The 19,740-nt window shown below is 40.6% G+C and overlaps 3 protein-coding genes and 2 non-coding genes across 8 annotated transcripts in view; 2 read left to right on the plus strand and 3 right to left on the minus strand.

Moving 5' to 3' along the window:
* Positions 1 to 1,512: 1,512 nt before the first annotated feature.
* On the minus strand, positions 1,513 to 6,892 carry ccdc47 (coiled-coil domain containing 47). The gene is made up of 13 exons (XM_033645191.2): positions 6,767 to 6,892; positions 5,102 to 5,400; positions 4,870 to 4,971; positions 4,354 to 4,528; positions 4,109 to 4,230; positions 3,962 to 4,027; positions 3,724 to 3,825; positions 3,522 to 3,632; positions 3,309 to 3,394; positions 3,144 to 3,202; positions 2,951 to 3,060; positions 2,687 to 2,854; positions 1,513 to 2,175 (listed from the first exon to the last, which is right to left on the minus strand). Exons 2-13 carry the CDS (start codon positions 5,390 to 5,392, stop codon positions 2,095 to 2,097), a joined length of 1,473 nt encoding a protein of 490 aa, XP_033501082.1. The 5' UTR covers positions 5,393 to 5,400; positions 6,767 to 6,892; the 3' UTR covers positions 1,513 to 2,094.
* Positions 6,893 to 8,296: 1,404 nt separating this feature from the next.
* Positions 8,297 to 13,531, plus strand: dcaf7 (ddb1 and cul4 associated factor 7). The gene is made up of 7 exons (XM_033645192.2): positions 8,297 to 8,685; positions 9,002 to 9,160; positions 10,508 to 10,619; positions 10,715 to 10,833; positions 10,921 to 11,130; positions 11,306 to 11,423; positions 12,295 to 13,531. Exons 1-7 carry the CDS (start codon positions 8,548 to 8,550, stop codon positions 12,465 to 12,467), a joined length of 1,029 nt encoding a protein of 342 aa, XP_033501083.1. The 5' UTR covers positions 8,297 to 8,547; the 3' UTR covers positions 12,468 to 13,531.
* A 1,220-nt stretch (positions 13,532 to 14,751) lies between these two features.
* On the minus strand, positions 14,752 to 14,823 carry trnac-gca (transfer RNA cysteine (anticodon GCA)). Its single transcript has one exon. It is a non-coding gene; the product is annotated as a tRNA-Cys (tRNA).
* A 528-nt stretch (positions 14,824 to 15,351) lies between these two features.
* kcnh6a (potassium voltage-gated channel, subfamily H (eag-related), member 6a) overlaps positions 15,352 to 19,740 on the minus strand; it is a 36,159-nt gene continuing 31,770 nt past the window's right edge. For all 4 annotated transcript variants that reach the window (XM_078161336.1, XM_033643707.2, XM_033643711.2 and 1 more), the window contains exons 15-16: positions 18,943 to 19,150; positions 15,352 to 16,865 (exon numbers count right to left, since the gene is read on the minus strand). In XM_078161336.1, coding sequence (XP_078017462.1) covers positions 16,584 to 16,865; positions 18,943 to 19,150 — 490 coding nt within the window. In that variant the 3' untranslated portion in view covers positions 15,352 to 16,583. The remainder of the gene's footprint in view (positions 16,866 to 18,942; positions 19,151 to 19,740) is intronic.
* trnac-gca (transfer RNA cysteine (anticodon GCA)) lies at positions 19,654 to 19,725 on the plus strand. The gene has a single exon. It is a non-coding gene; the product is annotated as a tRNA-Cys (tRNA).

Raw genomic sequence — 19,740 nt, forward strand, 5'->3', positions numbered from 1 at the left:
GCTAATTTTAGCTACTTTATATTATTAGGCAGTTTAATCCTAATCCTTTTCATCACATTTTTTTTCTCAAGTAAAGCACAACTGACTAAAAACTGTACTTAAGTGCAGGTACTGAGTAAATGTACTGAGTTACATTCCACTGCTGCATACTGAACATTGTTGTGGTTAACTACTGGCTATTTTGTACAGAAACTAGCCCAAAATCAACACCTCTTGCCATCTGGAAAGTGGCCAGTATTGCGCACCATAAAATAATAATCAATGTGAAAGCATTGCTGGAGAAGATTCATATCATTTTGTGACTGAACTTGAAAATTTAGATGCATATCAATTATAAGAACAAAAATATCTGCAATGTCACAATTTAAACACTATTTGGTAAAAGGTTAAACAAATGGTTTCCGAAAGAGGGCAACCATTAAATTTTCTACTAAGTCAAAGAATTTCAGTATGGAAATCCAATTACTGGTCAAAATCCAGATTTATGTCTATACATCATACTGAATCATTTGCCCTGTTGGATCTCCAGATTACAAAGTGTGGATACCATCATGCCATTCATTTAAAAGTTAATCCCATTCCAAACCCCTAAGTGCAATGCATTTTTTGTTAAGTGTATGTTATTTCCCGCCATATTTATGCTTCTGTAAAAATGATTAAATGACATTTTGAGATAGTGTGGTAAAAAAAAAACCCCACAAGATTCTTGTTTTCAAGGTGTCTACAGGTATCAGACACTAAAACTTAATGCTTTTAAAGACCTTTTCAAGATACTTTTTAGCCAAATTTATGACTGACTTAAAAAAAAAATCTGTATTTTTTTTCATATTCAGGCATTGCAGGTTAAATTATATCCATGGCCACATGCAGAGGTGGGTCTATGTAGGAATATGGTTCTTAGAATGAGTCGTGTCAATATACATTTTGCCAAAAGTGCAAGCATGAAGTAAAAAGAGTTACTAGGTTCAGTGGTAGGTATTCTTGTTTTGTTTTTTTAAAGATTAGCAACATCCGAAATAAGTACTTGCATGCAGAAGAATCTGACTCATTCTGACAAAGCAAAATTAAAAGATGGATGAATGACATTAGATGGCATTGGCAATTAAAACCTCACAAAATGTAGAGCTATTTAATGAATTTTAAGTCCTAATATTTATATAATTGAATTTAAGAGATTTTAAGACCTTTTAAGGACCCGCAGACACCCTGCATTACTGAACGGGGATCACAGGTTTTTATTATACCCAGACTTAAATCTGGTTAGACTGGGTCATTGTATCCATTTTAGCTTGTGAACTACACTGATGTAACCAAATCTAGTTTGGAGACTGCTGACACAATCTCAGTTAAATTTAGCACCAAGCCTCAGCCATTCTGGTCCCTGTTATAGACCCTCACTCTTTTAACTGCTGCTAGCCAGAGGTCCGTGAATCTGTTTCCATATCGTTCATCGATTGCCTTGTAAATTTAATCAAATATTTGAAATTTAGAGAAAGACGACAGAAAAATACATTTTCCAACAGATTCCAGTGCATTTTATTATGTTTGCTCAGATATTCATAAGAAACAGCCTGCAAGAAACCAACTTCATGGCAGATATAAATTAAAATTTCATTGACAGTATCATAAGATTATATTAATGCTAATAAATTTCCAATGAAACCACAATGATGCTTTCATTCATTTTAAAACCTGGCTCAATAACACCAAATAGTGTGTCCCTTCCCGGCAGATGAAGTTTAAAAGCTCATTAAGCTGCACAGCTTTCAAACAGAGCTAAGATTAATTTTGAGAAAACAGTTGGACAGAAAAAGACAAAAAACAAAATATCCTGATGTGAATTGTGGTGATATGACAGTAAAAAAAGTCCCTGTCAACAGACATGGACAGTTCACGCTCAGTCATTTGGGTTCAGCCGCACCAAATGGAGCAGGTGGTGACAGAGACAGCAGAGCTTGACACACCCAGAGGCACAGGATGTCTGTTTAGAGCGACTGTGAGCCAGAGCTACGGACAGAGGTGAGAGAAGCTGCAGAGAACTGTCTTGAGCTGAGCACTGCTTTCATGTGTGCTTGTATCCCCCGTGGTGATCTTTCACATGGCTTTCACTTTGATCTGCTTCATCTTCATCTGCTTCTTCTCAATCTTCTTCTGCTCACGTCGCTGGGCTGCTTCCTGAAATAAGGACAAAAGAAAAACTGGAATTACGACCTTGTGTTTGTACACCTCAGTGAACCAGTCAAGTTGCATTTACAGTTTACATTCATGTCTGTGTCACCAGTTCAGTTATCTGACCAAATGTCTCCCCTTCTGTTTCTCTGAGTCATGACTTTGATGGCCTTTGATGGGGGAGGCGGGGGGCGACTGCTACCTAACTGCCCAAAATCTACCTACTAACAGGTACCCTCAGAGCTTAGTTAACAAGTTACATATAAAAAAGTGTAAAAAGACAAGTTATGATTTAACAAGGGGGGTTTGTGGCTTATTATTGTTTTCTTTTACGGCTTTGATTCTGTACAGACTAACTGGCTGCTGTCTCCAGCTACACATTTATCATAAAGACTTGACAGTGTTATCAATTCTCTCATCAAACCCATGGCAAGAAAGTGAATAAGTAGATATCCCAAAATGTTAAGCTATTCATTTAAGGATCTTTTTTGTGCAGTTTGTTTGCGGCATTGCCAACCTCCAGACGACGCTGTCTCTCAGGGTCTTCCTCATTCATGATCCTCTCCTTCTCAGCTCTCTTCTTCTCCTCTCTGCGTGTCTGGGCTGCCTCCTGACGCTGAGCATGAGTCTGCTTCAGGAAGTTCTCCTCCACACGGGCACGGTTTCTGTCAGCTTTCAGTTTGCCCTTAATAAACAGGGAGGATAGAAGGGACTCTTAGCTGCACATTCTTGAAAAGCACAGCAAACAAGTGGGGCACCAGAGCACTTAAATCCTGCTCACCTCTCTGTTGAGACGGAGCTTCTTGACTTTATCGATGCTGTAGATCACCATATTCATGAGAGGGAGCAGAGAGTCCATGTCTTTGGGAGAGGTGTTGCCCATGCCAGGCACTGCGCACACACACGAAGTGTTCATTAAACATCATAGAATCAAATTATGGGGTCATAGATAGTGGGAAAGACAAAATACTCACCATTAAATGTAAACAACAGCGTCTTCTTGGTCTCAGGCAGCTTTAAGGGCTGACCCTCCCTGAAAAATGGCACAGGAACTTTCAGCACCACGAGGAAAATATTAACATTCTCAATAAATTCCATTTGAGAAACTCCAAAAATAAAAAGATTAAATAAATACTTACTCTTGCATAACTTTTGGACCAGAAAATTGGTCCGAGAAATGGATGGACTCGATCTTGTCTGCATGATTGGTGATATAATGCACCATCTAAAAATATCAAAAACAGATCCACAGGCATGAGAGAGTTATATTTTAAGAGCGGAGATCAAAAAAACCCTGTTCAGTATTCTGAGACTCTGCAGTGACTTGTGAGATAGGCATAAGAAGACTTTACCTTGTTGTCCATCACCCCATCCGTGACCTCGCCCATCTCACTTAGAATAGTAAGGGAGTCTGGGAGCCCATACTTAGCCCCGGACTTAGGCTTGTCACCGCAGAACTCACTCTATGGAAAAACAACAAAAACCAACACCATTACAACAGTACTGTATAAAAAAAACACAGCTTAAGACTGCATCAGTTTGATAAATATTTACCAAGTCCTGCATCTCCTTCTGAAGCCTGGCCATCGCCTTCTTGGTGCCAACAGCAAACACAAAAGTGTCCATGTCCTCATCATTAAGCGTCACTTTGATTTGCTACAAACAGACAGATACTCACAGTGAGACGATGACTCTGACTATTACTACTACTTTTACAAGCACAAGCCAGGGCATCTATATTTTGTGTTCCACTTCACAGACTTATTTGAACTGCTATTTGGCTACTACGTACCACTTGATCACAGGCGGGCCTCATCATCCTGGCCAGAACATTGAGCAGGTCCTGCCTCTTCAGAAACTGGCACAGACCACAGGGAACGTTACATGACTGTATATTTAATAGCAACACACACCCATGCATAAAACACACTGTCTATACCTTGAGTTGGATCAGCATGCCTTCACAGCACACACGCCCAGAGCACCACAGGTTGTAGATGTGTTCATTTTCCTGATTCAGCTTCCCTGTGCTCACTGCTTCTTTACTGGTGCCATCGTCACCTATACATACAAATTATTGACATTAACACAAGATCTGTTCCATAATAACCGTCACCATTTTGTTCATTGCTTTCTCACACTGCTGCTGTGTACAGGAGGCAACTCAGAGGTGGAGGAACTCACCCACTAGTGCAAAGTTGCTCTCTAGAAGCTCCCTGTGTGAGTTGAACCAAGCCTGAGCGAGGCGACTGTTCTTGTTCTTGCCGATGATGTAGTTCATGATGTAGGCCAACAGGCCTGTCACCATCAGGATCTCCATGTAGTAGCTCTCCCAGCTGTTCTGCAGATGGGCAGGAACCTGCAGAGAAACAAGTGGTCATCAGTATTACAGCTGGACTGATAGTAGAGTTTTGTTGGCCAGTGCATGAAAGCGCAAGGGGAACTTAGTCTTTTTCCAACTGAATATAGTTATATAACATAAACAATTTTAATGTGAATGTTAGATTTGCTTATGTTTTTTTTTTTTTTTTTAATTGCGACCAGGATACACGCAGTTGATAAAACAACATGTAACATCATATTTTTTGCAGTCAGCAGAAACCATGTGCACAGTCGGAGCCTAAGCAGATCACAATCAGCAGGGGACAGGAGAGTGTGAAACTTGCTTCTGAGAAGATTTCAGCAATAAGCCCGGCTTACCGTGTGGATTATGAGGGGGTCCTTCATGGAGTGGCTAGGCTTGTCCATGTCCCCAATCCCCTCAAACTCTTCCTGGTCATATTTGCTGTATATGTCTTGATCCTAGAAAAACATAAAGTTGAATCATCTGTAGATCTGTAAATCTGTATAATGCCACACATATAGATAAAATAGTTATTATAAAAGGTGTGCTAAAATATTATGCTGTAACCAGTAAGACAAGGCTGTGTACCTGTGTCTCTGAGTCTTCAAAACCATCCATGCCATCCTCCAGCTCCACAGTGGCTTCATCTTCATCTTCATCATCCTCAGGCTGCGAGGACGGCGAAGCCCGAGGCGGAGGGGCAGTTTCTGCCTCCGCTGCTGGATCGTCATTCATGTCCTCAAACTCAGCAAAGTCATTGTCATCAAAGTCTGCAAGGTCCTCGCCATCATCAAAGTCGTCATTGTAGCGTCCCCTGGAGACAGGAAGGGCCAGGAGGAGCAGTAGCGCAGGTATCAGGAGGAGATGTGCGCTACGCATGGTGGGACCTGCACCAAAGCAGAAAAACTGAGTTAATATTAGTTGGCACGACAGACAGGAAAACATAGGGGTGGTTAAACAAGAGACAAGGAAGGTCAAATGCAGAAGTTTATCATGTCTACATAGATAATAAACAATAGGAAGGATAAAGCTTGCTCAAACTTCAAACCTCAAACTTTAAAACAAGAAGTGAAAAGCCAAATCAGTACAGAAATCTGTCAACTACTACATGCTGCAAGGTGCTTACGTATTAGTCATTTTAGATTTCGTATATCTTACTTCTGTACAGGTTGTGTCTTCCTGGATTTAAAGGCTGCCATTACATTAAAGAAATGCAATTTTCTGAACTTACCAGACCATTCTGTTGTTTTATTGCTCTAATATTGTGTAAAAGCACCAATAGTCAACTCTACAATATCCTAATCAAAGTATTTAGTCATAATATTTTGATTTTCTCTGTATCTCCCAGCCTTACTTGGAAGCATAACCTGATATAAATCCATAAAGTGTGGTGAATGTGTCAACCTACTACAATTATTCACTCCAAGCTGCCAAGGTTACACATGCAAATATTTAACATGTAAGTCCAAACTGGGGCCTCTGTAGTTAACAGTTATATTTGTGACAAGAGCCCAGGTTTATTAAAATGGTTCACGTTGCAGAAATCGAGTCAGTGCCTGCTCACACACTGGGAGTCCATGTGACAAACCCCAAAGAGAGACTAACTAATCTCTAAGGACAGAGACTAGCTAGAAAACAATGACTAAGGAAGAGAAGGAAGTCCAGTGAGCCAGTGTTGGGAAACGTTTTAATCTCTGCGTACGCTGTCACTTTGTCATTGCGAATAAAATAGGATAAAGCTACAAAATACCACAATAAGACATTTTAATGACAAACTGTGACACTACCGGGGCAACATAAAGGTCAAACTTAGGACGCTGTACTAGCTGGGGGTTGAATATTCAACCAGAAAGCTGTCGCGAGCCCAACTAACTTTACCCAAAGACCCAACGTTGCTACCTTCCACGCTTGCTAACGGGCTGAAATAATGGGATATGTCTCACTTACTTTAGTGGCATTCTAGTCAAAACTATCACTGTGAACTTATCTTGTGACATACGTATGATTAAACCACAAACCGTAGTCATAATCACAGTACCCGCCCCATCCCCCAGCACCCTCTCACTTTATCATTAGCTGTTAGCAAACCTGACGTTAGCATGCTAACGGTGGCTAACTAGCATGGCACCTTGTTGCTAACGCTCACCCTAAATTTGTACGGAAAGCAGCGTTTTTTTCCCTTTAACACAACTCACTACGTTAAATGGGACTTATTAAAACAAAATAAGTGGACTAACCGGATAAGGAGCTTACCTGGAGAGTTACAGTGACAATAAACGTAACGCTGGTTGAGCTAAAGCAGCCTAGACTGTCCTTGTAGTGATGTTACGCCTGAAGCAGTAGAGTACTTGACACGGGGCTGACCTTTCAAAATAAAAGCATCGCAGCAGGATGTGACACTGACCCCCTTTACATTATTCCTTATGTATCCCTCTCATTAATTCCTTACAGCAAGACTCAGTTTTGAAAGTGACGTGTGTTCCTTTTGCAATACAGGTAGTGATACCACGGAGAATTAATTATTTTCTTGTCAACTTTATTGGAAACAAATGGAACAATGATTTAATTAAAAAACGTTATCTGTCCAATTTAAATCACCAGTTAGTGTAATGTATGGACTTGTTAAGACAGAGGCTAGAAAATCAGCAGCAATCCTCATAATGGCATAATATTATATGCACAGAGCCGAATTCATGAAACCCCACCTATTTGAATGTTTTGGGGGTTTTTTTGGAATGAATTTCGCCTAAACTGTAAATATAGGAGGTTAAAATCTGCAAAAGAACAGCTAGGGTGTGTAAGATTGTACAAATTGATAGAGTTTGAATGCACCAACCTTTCATTCAAAATGAACACCATTTATATTTATTTATAAGATATTTATTTGTATTATTTACATTCCTCTGTGTCTATTTTGTTATTTACATATATACATATATATATCATTAATATAAAAAAAGCTAATCTATTTTGAAGTTACAGGAGGCGTGTTTGTGTATACAACAGACGGCTTTGATTTATAATCACATGTTTTGCTTCCCTCTAGTGGCGATACCGAGTAACTACAACTATCCGTCAAGTTAGACACAATACACTAGGTATATTCCGGTTCAAACTTCTAAAATAAAACTTTTTTTTTTCAACATTTCTAGTTAAATTTCAATACTAGACAGTTGGAAATGTGGTTAAAACCACGAGAACGGGAATATTAGTAATGTTTGGCCCAAAATGTACCCAGAAATTTAATGTGAAGTACGTGTGATGTAGTCACTGTATTCACATTTATTCTCAGTGAAAATGCAATTGTTGGTGTCATTATTGGTTTTACTTTTCTTTTTAAGGCAGGCAAAAGAATAAGAATATAGTAGTGTACAGAGTCAGTTGTTTTCTTTGCATATTAGTCATAGTTATGCAATGTATTTATTGCGGACACAAACTCATAGACGTTGAAAAATTAAACGTTTTAGATTAAAATGAAAACTACAGATGAATATTCTAACAATTTTATGAACAAATACACATAAATATAAACCATTTGCCGACAGTGTTTTTAAAAAGAGCCTTCAAAGTGTCTTTATTTTTTAAGTTTTTACAGACAAAGTATGACGTAAATCACAAATAGTGTGAGATTTGGTAGAAACTCACAAAATCTGGCTTAATGGATGTATATTTTTGTCAAAGAAACAGTTATTTAAATAATAAAATCATACTTTGTTGTTAAAAAAAAAATCATTTTTAAAATAATGACCTGCTTTTATTCTTTGTAAATAATAACCGGAAGTCAGTTGTGTTTTGTTGGACTTGACAGCGCTATAGATCGTAACGAGCAATGCTACTCTTTGTTAAGTAAAGTGGTGAGAAATCTTGCTCGAAAACAACATCTATTTAATTAAATGGTCATTACCACCACACCTGCTGGTATTTGTTATCGCAAGTTAAAGTAACTGACAATTGTTGGCTTGGAGGACTACTTATTTTGTAGTTAGCTAACGGTAGCGTGTTAGCTGCTCGGACAACAGCTGCAGCTCGGGAGGATGTCGCTTCACGGCAAAAGAAAAGAAATCTACAAATACGAGGCGCCATGGACGGTGTATGCGATGAACTGGAGCGTCCGTCCAGACAAACGCTTTCGGTTGGCGCTCGGGAGCTTTGTGGAGGAATACAACAACAAGGTGCGTAGTGTGGTCATGGCCATTCATCGGCTAACAGTGGAGGTGGTAACGTTAGCGAGCTAATGCTAATGCTAGCTGTCCTGCGCAGCACCAAAAAATAAAATTACTATGTCTATTTTGTTGTCATTCCTCAGTGACACACAAATAACCAAAGTTCCTGTGTAGATATTCTGCAAGAATGTCGTTGTGTCTGTCATATCAATGTCCCTCAGTAAGACTATATATAGCTAAGTCTATTTCTAACCCTTGTTGCTCTGTAAACAGCTATTTAGCTGCCTTGCAGTAACAGGTAATGCGTGTGTTTGCTCCTGCACAGGTTCAGCTGGTGGGTTTGGAAGAGGAGAGCTCCGAGTTCGTCTGCAGGAACACGTTTGACCATCCTTACCCCACCACCAAGATCATGTGGATCCCAGACACGAAGGGGGTGTACCCGGACCTGCTGGCCACCAGTGGAGACTACCTGCGCATATGGAGGGTAGGATATTTGATCTCACAGGATGAGTCTGATGATATGTCTGTTGTTTATATGTTCATCAAATTCCTTGTTGTGCAGCAGTTGCTGTCAAAAACTGGTGCAAATATAAAATATCTATAAACAGATCCTTAACTAATCTAAAATATACATGAAATCGAGGTCCATTGTTGCCCAAATACTGCACTGTTATAAACACATCAGTGTGTGTCACAGTTGCACTGGGTGATATGATCCTTCCTTACAATAAATAGGGGTGCTGTGATTATGTTTCAAGTCAATTCCACACACACACACACACCATCCTGCCTCTTACTAGAGCAGGGGTTCCCAAACTTTGGGTCCTGAGCCCCACTACGGGTCACCAAAGCTTCATGGGGGTCATGGACTTGCTTGATTTTAGGGGTGTAAGACAACACAAAATAATTAAAAAATGATACAGCAGGCCTATATCTCTGCATTTCATTCATTGCTGTGAGAAAAAATAAAGTTTTGATTATTATTCAAGATATAATTTTGGGTAAAAACTAATCTTAAGAGCACGGTGAAGACCTGAACACAAGCTATAGTCACAGAATCTTCACTGTCTGCTAAACAGCCTCGTCCTACATTAGAAAACTACACAGTTGAAACAACCAAATAACAAACAATAAAACATTAAGCGCAACAACAGTGACTTTGTAAAAAAAAAAAAAAAGTCTCAAATCAAAGGTTTGTAAAATAAAACACATAAGACAGATAGAGAACTTAATTAAAAGTCACTAAAAGTGACAGGAAAAGCTCATCTCTGCAATCTTTACAGGACATCCTTTGCTCAAAATCCAAATCACTTGTTTTATAAGAACTTTATGCAGGTATCTCGTTCATTATTTGGGTTAATTGTACAATCTATTAGTTGTTCTGTACTGTTATCGATATGCACTGAATTTAATATGAATTGCACTTAAAATATTTCCCTTCGTCAGGGGTCATTAGTTTACTCGGTGATAGAAAAGGGGTCCTATTGGAACCACTGCTGTAGGGCATCAACTGTGTATTGACCCACAGCTAGGAATAGTTCCCAACAAGTGCTCTTTTCACTCCTGTTTAAAACAATGTGCTACAGCGTTTAAAAAAAAAAACACTATATATTTGTAACAAAGTCAGAAAGTGTTAAGAGATGAACATTACTGGTTTTGCCTTTTGTCTGGTTTTGTCTGACTGGTTTTCAGTCTTACTGCTTAACTCCCCGCCTGTCCCTGTGATCTACAGTAGTGCATGATTACACTTCAAGAAGACATCTGTATCTGAATTTAGCGCTTGTTTTCAGAAGTCTGCTCACTGACAAATTCCTTTACATTTATCACGCAGGTCAGCGACACAGAAACACGTCTCGAATGTTTGCTGAATAACAACAAGAACTCCGACTTCTGTGCTCCCCTCACCTCCTTTGACTGGAATGAAGTTGACCCCAATCTGCTGGGTAAGAGATCCACTTTGATAAATAGTTTGGAGGTTATACATCGGGCTTTGTTGCTCTTTCAGTTGTGTTGTTCAACATGTTTGTTCATTCTGCAGGAACTTCGAGCATCGACACCACCTGCACAATCTGGGGGTTGGAGACCGGTCAGGTGTTGGGACGGGTTAACCTGGTGTCCGGACATGTAAAAACCCAGCTGATCGCTCATGACAAAGAGGTCTGTGTGTGTCTGTGCTGTGAAAAAGAAGCCCTATGTGTTTTTGTGCACAAAAACATTTAGATCAGTGTTGGTGTGTCTGTGCAGGTGTATGACATCGCGTTCAGCCGTGCAGGAGGTGGCAGAGACATGTTTGCCTCTGTGGGAGCTGATGGATCCGTCCGCATGTTTGACCTTCGGCACCTGGAACACAGCACCATCATCTATGAAGACCCCCAGCACCACCCGCTGCTCCGCCTCTGCTGGAATAAACAGGACCCCAACTACTTGGCCACAATGGCCATGGACGGCATGGAGGTCAGTTTGCTGTGGATCCTTCACTACCCATCTTTCTGCCCATTGTTTTTTTTTGTATTAACATTGATTGTTAATTGATTCCTGAAGGATTTTGTGTTCCCTTTCCAGCTCCATAAGCACAAGAAACATGAAATATTAAAGTTTATGGACACTTCACCACTGTTCTGTTTGATAGGTGGTCATCTTGGACGTGCGTGTGCCTTGCACTCCAGTGGCTCGGCTGAACAACCATCGGGCTTGTGTAAACGGCATCGCCTGGGCCCCTCACTCATCATGTCACATCTGTACTGCAGGTAAAAGCACCTACAGATAGTGGGATATACATAGTTGAAAAAAACAGATGCTACCATAGACATGTTTTTAAAATGAAAAAACAAAACAAAAAACAAGTCTGGTCATTGTACTGGCATTTTTAATTGTCAAACACCTTAAAAGAGAGTGTGGGAAAACAACACAAAACGCCAAGTTTTCAAAGTGAGTTTGAGGTAAATATGTACTCAGCAGTGTGCTCTCTTGTTTAATGCCTCAAAATTCAGCTTTTTTAACATGTTTGTCCTCACAGTAGCTAACTTTCATCTGAAACAGCCCAAACTTCTACAGTGTTCAGGGACGTTAAAGGGACACACTCCCCTAATGAAGTGTGCATCTACTCATTGACCAAAAGCTTGTGCTTGTGACAGCTGGAGGTGTAAACATTAATGGCGTCCTCCTCCGCTGAGTTGTAACATTAGCTGCTCAGTGGTGCGAGGTGAGCTAAAAGTAGATACACGCTTCCGTCTGTGCTGCAGTAATAAGGTTGGTGGGTGTAGGTCGGTAGAAAGAAAATAGTTCCCACATGAAACTGCTCACAACGAGGACTGTGGACTATTTCGAGTAACTGGGTTGGATTTTCTGGAAAGAGACATTGCTCTTGAGGTCTTTTAAAGGTATTTTTTTGGTAGAGAAAAGGCAGACATCTTTACAGCCAATATCTCCAACACTCAGCAACTCACACCAAAACAATCTAGATTATAAATAGCACTACAGGTAAGAGGAAGAAATTGTGTTTTTGATTTGGGGGTAAACTGTTCCTTTAAGGCTTAACTTTATTTGTAATCTGTATTTCTCTGCTCTCTGTCCAACACATCTCTTTTAATGCCCTCTCTGCACGTCTTCTTTCCTCAGCCGATGACCACCAGGCTCTGATCTGGGACATCCAGCAGATGCCGCGCGCCATTGAGGATCCCATCCTGGCCTACACTGCCGAAGGGGAGATCAACAACGTGCAGTGGGCCTCCACGCAGCCGGACTGGATCGCCATCTGCTACAACAACTGCCTGGAGATCCTGCGTGTCTAAAGCCACGAACACTTAGACCACGAAGAGAAGGATTGTTGTTTCAGATTTGGACTTAATTTTTAGTCGTCGTCCCACTGCTTTCAAGACCAGGACGATGTCACGAGTGAACTTCCTGAACGTGTTTGGAGTATCACACACACCTACTCCACAATAACCTGGTTTACACTTTCTCCCATGTCTTTACTCCATTGTTCTATTAAACGTGTTTAAGCTCTTATTTATTTTGCTCTCAAGGTAGTGTTCAGAAGCTTTGGACTCTGAGCAGTTGTCTATGAAATTCAGATTTTTATACTTGTGGTGTGATTTCAGCCAGCTGTGAGATTATGATGAAGGGTTTAGATGTTGTGTGTTTCATCTGTTTGAGTTGTAAAGGTTGATACAAACTACTGTGGATGGCAAAAGATGACCTCTCTAATATGTAGTGATATGTCGTAGCCTTCTTGTGGACTCATACCATATTATTGGTGACTCAAAGATCAGTATATTATAGTCTTGTTTACTCCCTGTGGCAATTAAACCCATTTCAAATGGGTGTGTGTCCTCCCACAATATGATGGTACGAGGCTCAAACTTGTGACCTGTGCAATTTTTATAAATCGTAAAATAACCTGAGAGGGATTCGTATTGTCACTGCAGTGGTGTTTGTCATCATACGGTGTGTTTTAGTTTGGCTGGTGACACTGTAAGGCAGCCATGTACAGCAACACTCAGAACCTACCAGAGCAATGTCGTTCAGCCTTTTTAAACTCCCTACTTATTCTCTTCTTCTTTATTTGTAGAAGGTTGTGCATTGAAAGCTGTATTTTCTTTGTGTGTTAGAGTGAGTTGTGGAATGGCAGGAGAGCGAAGCAACTTCCTGACTGCGTCTGCCTCTCTTTTTGTTGTTTTCAATAATTAAAGGGTCATGTCCTTGTAGCATGCCATTACAAGGCAAAAATGTACATACATATAAATATATCAACTCGAGATGTTGGTAAGACAAGTGTTCATGTTGTAGCTTTTTCATAAAGTTTATTATTGAATTTGCTCTAATAAATTGTATTCCTCCATGTCCTAGGAACAAACTTGTTGATGTCCATCCATTTTTTTGTAACTGATTATTCTTGTTAAAAAGGTGTGCCTATGGATGTACCCCCACAGGCAATTTAAAGTCACCAACCTAAGAGGAAGGTGGAAAACCCACAGAAAACCCTGCTAACAATCATGCTTACTCCACAGTAAGACTGTCCTGAATATCAGTTTTTTAGCATCCAAGTTTCACTGAGAAACTGCTTTTTTGAAACATCAGCTAGACGTAAAGAATACTTAGCAAGAAGGCTAAGCTATTACAGTTTTGTGCCAAGCTCATTGTCGATTTGTGATTGTCAGTTTCCTTATGCATATTTGGCACTTGACTTTTTGGGGGTTACCTTTGCAAATTTTTGAACGAATTCCAGATGTTTGACTTTCTTAACATCTTGCTAGTGTATCTTTAAGCTTGTCACGTGTGGTCACACTGTCGCAGTCAAAGTAACTCTGGAGTGCTGGTGACTGATGTTAGATGAGAGCGAGTAAGAGTCACAAAACTATCACTAACTTAAATTGTCCTTGTCTGAGAATAACTAAAATTAACTACCGTTGATGCACAATCAATAATGTTGGATTACTATTTCTTAAATTATAGGCTATTTTGTGGGTATGTACAGTATACATATAAACTAGAGTAACTGCCTCACAGCTGTATGCCTCCATGCACCTGTCAGATAGCAGTTTCAGTTTACATCTGTGTCTGAAAACATGGATGCTTCACACAAAACCTTTCCCTAGCAGCACAGAAGATTTATACAATCAGCACAGTTTCAAGGTGGGCACTAAATTATTAGGACACTTTTTGCAGACAGTCCTTAAATATGTGTAACTTTAAGCCTTAATAAAATGTAAACAGGTGAGATCTATCAAAATTTTAGATCTGGCATTCATAGATGGACAGTCATCCTGAAAACAAACCCCCAGCCATGGCTATCAGTGGTGTGGAGGAATAAACACAGTATTTTCAAGAGCTACTTTGGAAGTCAGTTACCATGGCACCAATCAAAGCTTTGCAGCATTCACGTCAGCTCTCCCACACAGAGGGGTCCATTTGAACACACACACCATTTAAACTGTAAGGCCACAGTGCCCCTTGTTGTTTTGTTTGTCTAGTTGCAATTGGTCCACTGTCTCCTTGTACTATTAGTTCATGCATAGCCAATTGTCACAGTGTGTGTGTGTGTGTGTGTGTGTGTGTGTGTGTGTGTGTATAAAGAGGGGGCACCCGGATTTGAACCGGGGACCTCTTGATCTGCAGTCAAATGCTCTACCACTGAGCTATACCCCCTGATACATTTCAGTGTACACAAGCGTTGATTGTGTAAAACTCTCCGGCCGTTTTTGCTTGCATAGTGACTGCTTGGGTGGTGCGAATGTGTATGAGTGCATATGTTTGTGTGCTGTATAGACATGATGGCTAAATTTATTTCTTATTATTTCCCAGAGCTAAAAATGTAGCGAAAGATAAATGCTTATGTTTCATTTCCCAGGTCTGACAGGTCATGTGTGTGTGTGTCTGTCTATTTAATTCCCTAACAGGCTGCTTTAACACAAGGGTGATCACTTTAATTCATTACCTAATTTCCAGTAGTGGAAGAAGACAATTTGACCTCTTAGGGCCTCACTTATTCAAATGAAACCACCAAGTTTAGAGGCGAACACTCTCTTTGATGGAACTGCTGGCAACTCAGACACCTTAAACATGAAAAGAGACCCTAACTGGACGCTGCTTTTTTGTTAGGGGTCAGAATCCAAAATAAATAACTACTAGGTTGAGTAATCTGGATAATAAAAAGCATATCAGACTCCCAGGGTAACTCTGCAGTGTGTCTTTAATCTAAAAAAGATAAATAACAGGAATTTGTGCTTCAAGAAACATTATACAGAATTATAAATGCTTAAAAAGTCATTACATTCACCTTGTGGTTGTAACTGTGGATTCATCTCAACAAAGGACGCCTTGAGACGACGTCACTGTGACTGTGTGTGACTGACAGTTACCGTCCACTTCACTTGTCACTCAGTTGACGTGAAACAGCTGTCTGCAGTTTAAGTATGTTAACTGTTTAAGTATCACAGGCTAGAGGACGAGAGAACGAGTCCTCTAATGTTGGCACTTTGAGATAAACACATCAGGTATATTATGAAACCATGTGACCATGAAAAGTAGCTGACACATGTTTGAGTTGAAGAGTGTAGATGTACAGAAACAGGAAGAGGGGAAACCAAGCAAAACAGTCATGATCAAAACAAAATTGTAAGAGCTACGTGTAAATGTACAAGAAACTATGAAGTTATTCTGCTCTGCTTGGTTGTGTATGTTGTAATACCTTCTCATGATCAAGTGTCAGAGCATGAAATATGAGATGAACATTACACTTTATCCTTGAAGCCACCATCCTTCACAGTGCGCCAGACAGCTACAGAATGCCTTTTGATATTTTTCCAACATACACCAAAACAATAAAGTGAGTCTCTAACTTATAACACTCATAATTTATTACATTTACTAGGTGTATCGTTCTTATCGTGATCAACACATCTCTATTAGGAAAATAAATTCAATTCCAAATAAATGACTACATTTTTCTAAGCTCAAGTCTAAATGTGCAATTCTTATACAAAGTGAATGCAGATAATTTTTCACATGTGAAACATATTAGTAGTCCTTGACATTTCACCTCTCTTCAAGGAAGCCTTGGACTGGGATGCAGTTTGCGTAGCCTTCAGATCCAGTGAATAACACATGTATATGTTTGTATGTATTAACTGTCAACTTGTGTTTTTGCCCACCCTGCTGGATAGGAATAATCTCTTCATTGCACAGGACCTCGGGTGTGAAGTGACGCTGGGGCACGCATCCACAGCAGCCTGTGGGGGCGCCGTAGAGTCTGTATGTAGGAAACAGGAGGCACTCTGAACTCTGCATCCCACATTCTACAGCAGCATCTGAACAGGACAAAGGAGGTTTTAAAGGAGGAAAGTGGGGAACATACGACTGTCCCATCCAAAGGACCAGGCTTTAGGGTGGAGTTGGTGATTGGTTCTCTAGCTGCCTGGCAAGATAGGGTCAGAGACATGCCGCTGGATCTCCTGCATCTCTGTAGAGGTCTCCAGGTGCTCAGGGAGGGAGGGGAAGCGCTGGCTGACACATAGCAGTCCAGGAGGCTCTAGAGCCCCTGACAACTGAGGAGGGGTGAGGCCCACAGAGGGCAGATGTGGCGGATCAGCGTCTGGCGACATGGACACGGTGTCATCGGAGGCCACAGTGAGATGGATCCCGCTTGACAGGGAGTCCTTGGATTTGTGGTTGAAGTCAGAGTCTGGACTCTGGAAAGAGAGAGAGGAATTAAGTGTAACTCACACAGAATTGGTTTGATGTAGGGAACCCTTCTCAGACTTTAGTGTTTAAAGGAGTAGTTGAACATTGTGTTTATTTGCATTCTTTCTGAGAGTTAGATGAGAAGTCTGATACCACTCTCTGCAAAGTCAATATTCTGCTAGGGCTAGCAGTAGGTTAGCTTAGCTTAGCATAAAGACTGGAAACAGGGGCAAACAGCCAGCTTTACTTTGTCCAAAGGTAACAAAATCCACCAGGCAGCACCTGAATCTCATTCTGTCAGGTAACCGGTTGACACTGTGGGAAGTTACTGGCTAAAGTAATACCAAGAGGCAACCTAGATAAAATGAAGTTAATGCAGAAGTGCCAAAAACTGCAGTTCCTTGAATGCCCACTTGAGGCTAGCTCCAGAAGCGAGTGAATTCCCATACATATCCATGTTAAACTGCCCAACTTTACAGCAGAAATAAACACCTTTACAGCCTAGTGAAAAAAACGGGTTTTAGTCTCTATAGCTAATTTCAACTATCGTGACAACTGTACGGGCTGAGAATTTTTATGTATCTCATGCATTTACATTTATCTAAGGCTTAAAGATACACATATGCGAGGCATCACTCAGTCTTTTAGTCAGATCTGCCCATTGCTCCAACACACCTCCAACCTCTAATCTAAATTTGGCTCCACAAACACTGAGATGGTGATGGCCAACGGGCCAAACTCGAGGCTTCAAAACAGGAGTCCGCAACTCAGTGGGTTATGTCAGGGTTGCTACATCCATCTTTTTACATAGACTATGAGTAATCCACATTTCCCACCCAAATTAGCACACGTGTTTGCTGACACCTGCTTAAAATAGGTGACAGACCCCTTTTTTCCCAAATCATGTTAAACTTCACGAACTTGTTGGAAAACAGGTAAGTAAACAGAAGAAAGCAGCATAGAGTGAAAATGTTGTGATATTTACTTCTCTTTTATATCTGTTACTTATTCAGTCTCTTTTTCAAACACTGTGCTGAGTAATCTATAATGACGCTCATCACAGACCATGCTCAAGATCGACAGAATTTGTTGCTAAGATGACAAAGAGTTGCAGAAGTTACCCATGGTTGTACCAGAAAAGGGGCAAAATTAGCGTGTCCACCTAAGTGTCATGTTTCAATCACTGACAATGGGAGCTGGAGATGGTAAATACCCGTGACTACTGTCATTGTCATCTTTTTTAAGGGTGCTGGTAGTTGGTTTGTGTTACCTTTGTACAAAGCCAGAATTCAAATAACCGCCTCACAGTTGTATGCCTCTGCGAACCAGTCAAGTTGCAGTTACAGTTTACATCCATGTCTGTCCAGACTCATGTGTAGCCATGACAATAGACAGTACTTCATAGACATATATGGATGTTTCTGCAAAAAAAGCTACAAATTATAAAACATAGATGCTTCACACAAATCGTCAACCCAGCAGCACAGAAGATCTATCGTTCAGCACAGATTCAAGGTGAACACCCAAAATTAGTGTCACCATTTTAGTATTTGACCAAAAGTCTCCCATTCTGTTCCTGAGTTAAGACACTGAATAATGGCCGGAAAAGTGTTTTTGCAGAAAACTATGATTTCACAGTGAAGCTGACCTTTGACCTTTTAGATATATAATGTCATCACTCATTCTTTTTATCCTGTTAGACATTTGTGTGAAATGTTGTCATTATTAGCACATGAATTCTTGAGTTATGGCCAAAACCACATTTTGTGAGGTCACAATGACCTTTAACCACAAAATCAGTTAACTGTTGAGTCCAAGTGGATGTCTATAGATATCACAGTCATGAAAATAGGATGGATGTAAGTATGGGAGCAACCCCCCAAAAAAAAATACCTCCAGTAAGGCTTTTACCAGCGCAGAGGCATAAAAGCGAATTCTCCGAAATGTCAAACCATTACTTTAATTTAAAAGTCAAAGGATTTTTTTTCTCAGTGTAACTGGAATTAGTCCATAAGGATCCCAAACTGAATGACCTCAGAGCGTCAAACGTCTGATAACTGTTAGTAAGTAAAGTGAACACAACACCTGCAGCAGTGAGGCAGTGCTGTCGATCTGTACTGGCTGGATTGGAGGGACAGTGTGGATTGTGGGTGTTCCTGTGCTGTACAGGGTGGTGGGGTGAGGCGGGTGAGGGCTTGGGGACACAGCGCTGTAGGCCGGAGGCACTGGGGCCATCTGTCTCTGGAGGAGCTGCAGGATCACGTTGATGTCTGCTGTCATACGAGTCTCCAGCCTTGGCAGGATAAAGAAAGACATTAGGAATTTGTCCTCATGAACAGAAAAACATGCATCTTTAAATTACACTATTGCTGTTTTGATGGTGGATGGAGTGTGTCATAATCTTTTTATAGAGTCCTTTCATCTGCTTTTTCAAAAATGTCCACTAGGTTTCTCTCTTGCTCTCTCTACAGTTTCTATCACACGCATACATGAGGACAGGCATGTAAAAGGAGGGAAGGAAGCACATGCATGACTGACTTTATATAAAATGTTTCTAAAATTTTTACTCCCACCTTTGACCCTTTCTTATCTGTCTTTCCCACCTCCTCTCTCGTCTCCCTCTCTCTCATACATATGCTAGTCACATTGCTAGTCACCATGCACACAATCAGCTGGGAACTGATATGTAAACACAGCAGGGGAGGAAGGGAGGAGCTTTCCTAAGTATGACGTGGAGGTAAAGACAGGCTGTTGGTAATAATAGAAAATGTTAACACCCATCCTTTACACTCAGTAGGGGGTATAGCTCAGTGGTAGAGCATTTGACTGCAGATCAAGAGGTCCCCGGTTCAAATCCGGGTGCCCCCTCTTTTCATAAAAACA

This window comes from Epinephelus lanceolatus, chromosome 18 (genome assembly GCF_041903045.1).
Source record: "Epinephelus lanceolatus isolate andai-2023 chromosome 18, ASM4190304v1, whole genome shotgun sequence".
NCBI classification, from domain to species: Eukaryota; Metazoa; Chordata; class Actinopteri; order Perciformes; family Serranidae; genus Epinephelus; species Epinephelus lanceolatus.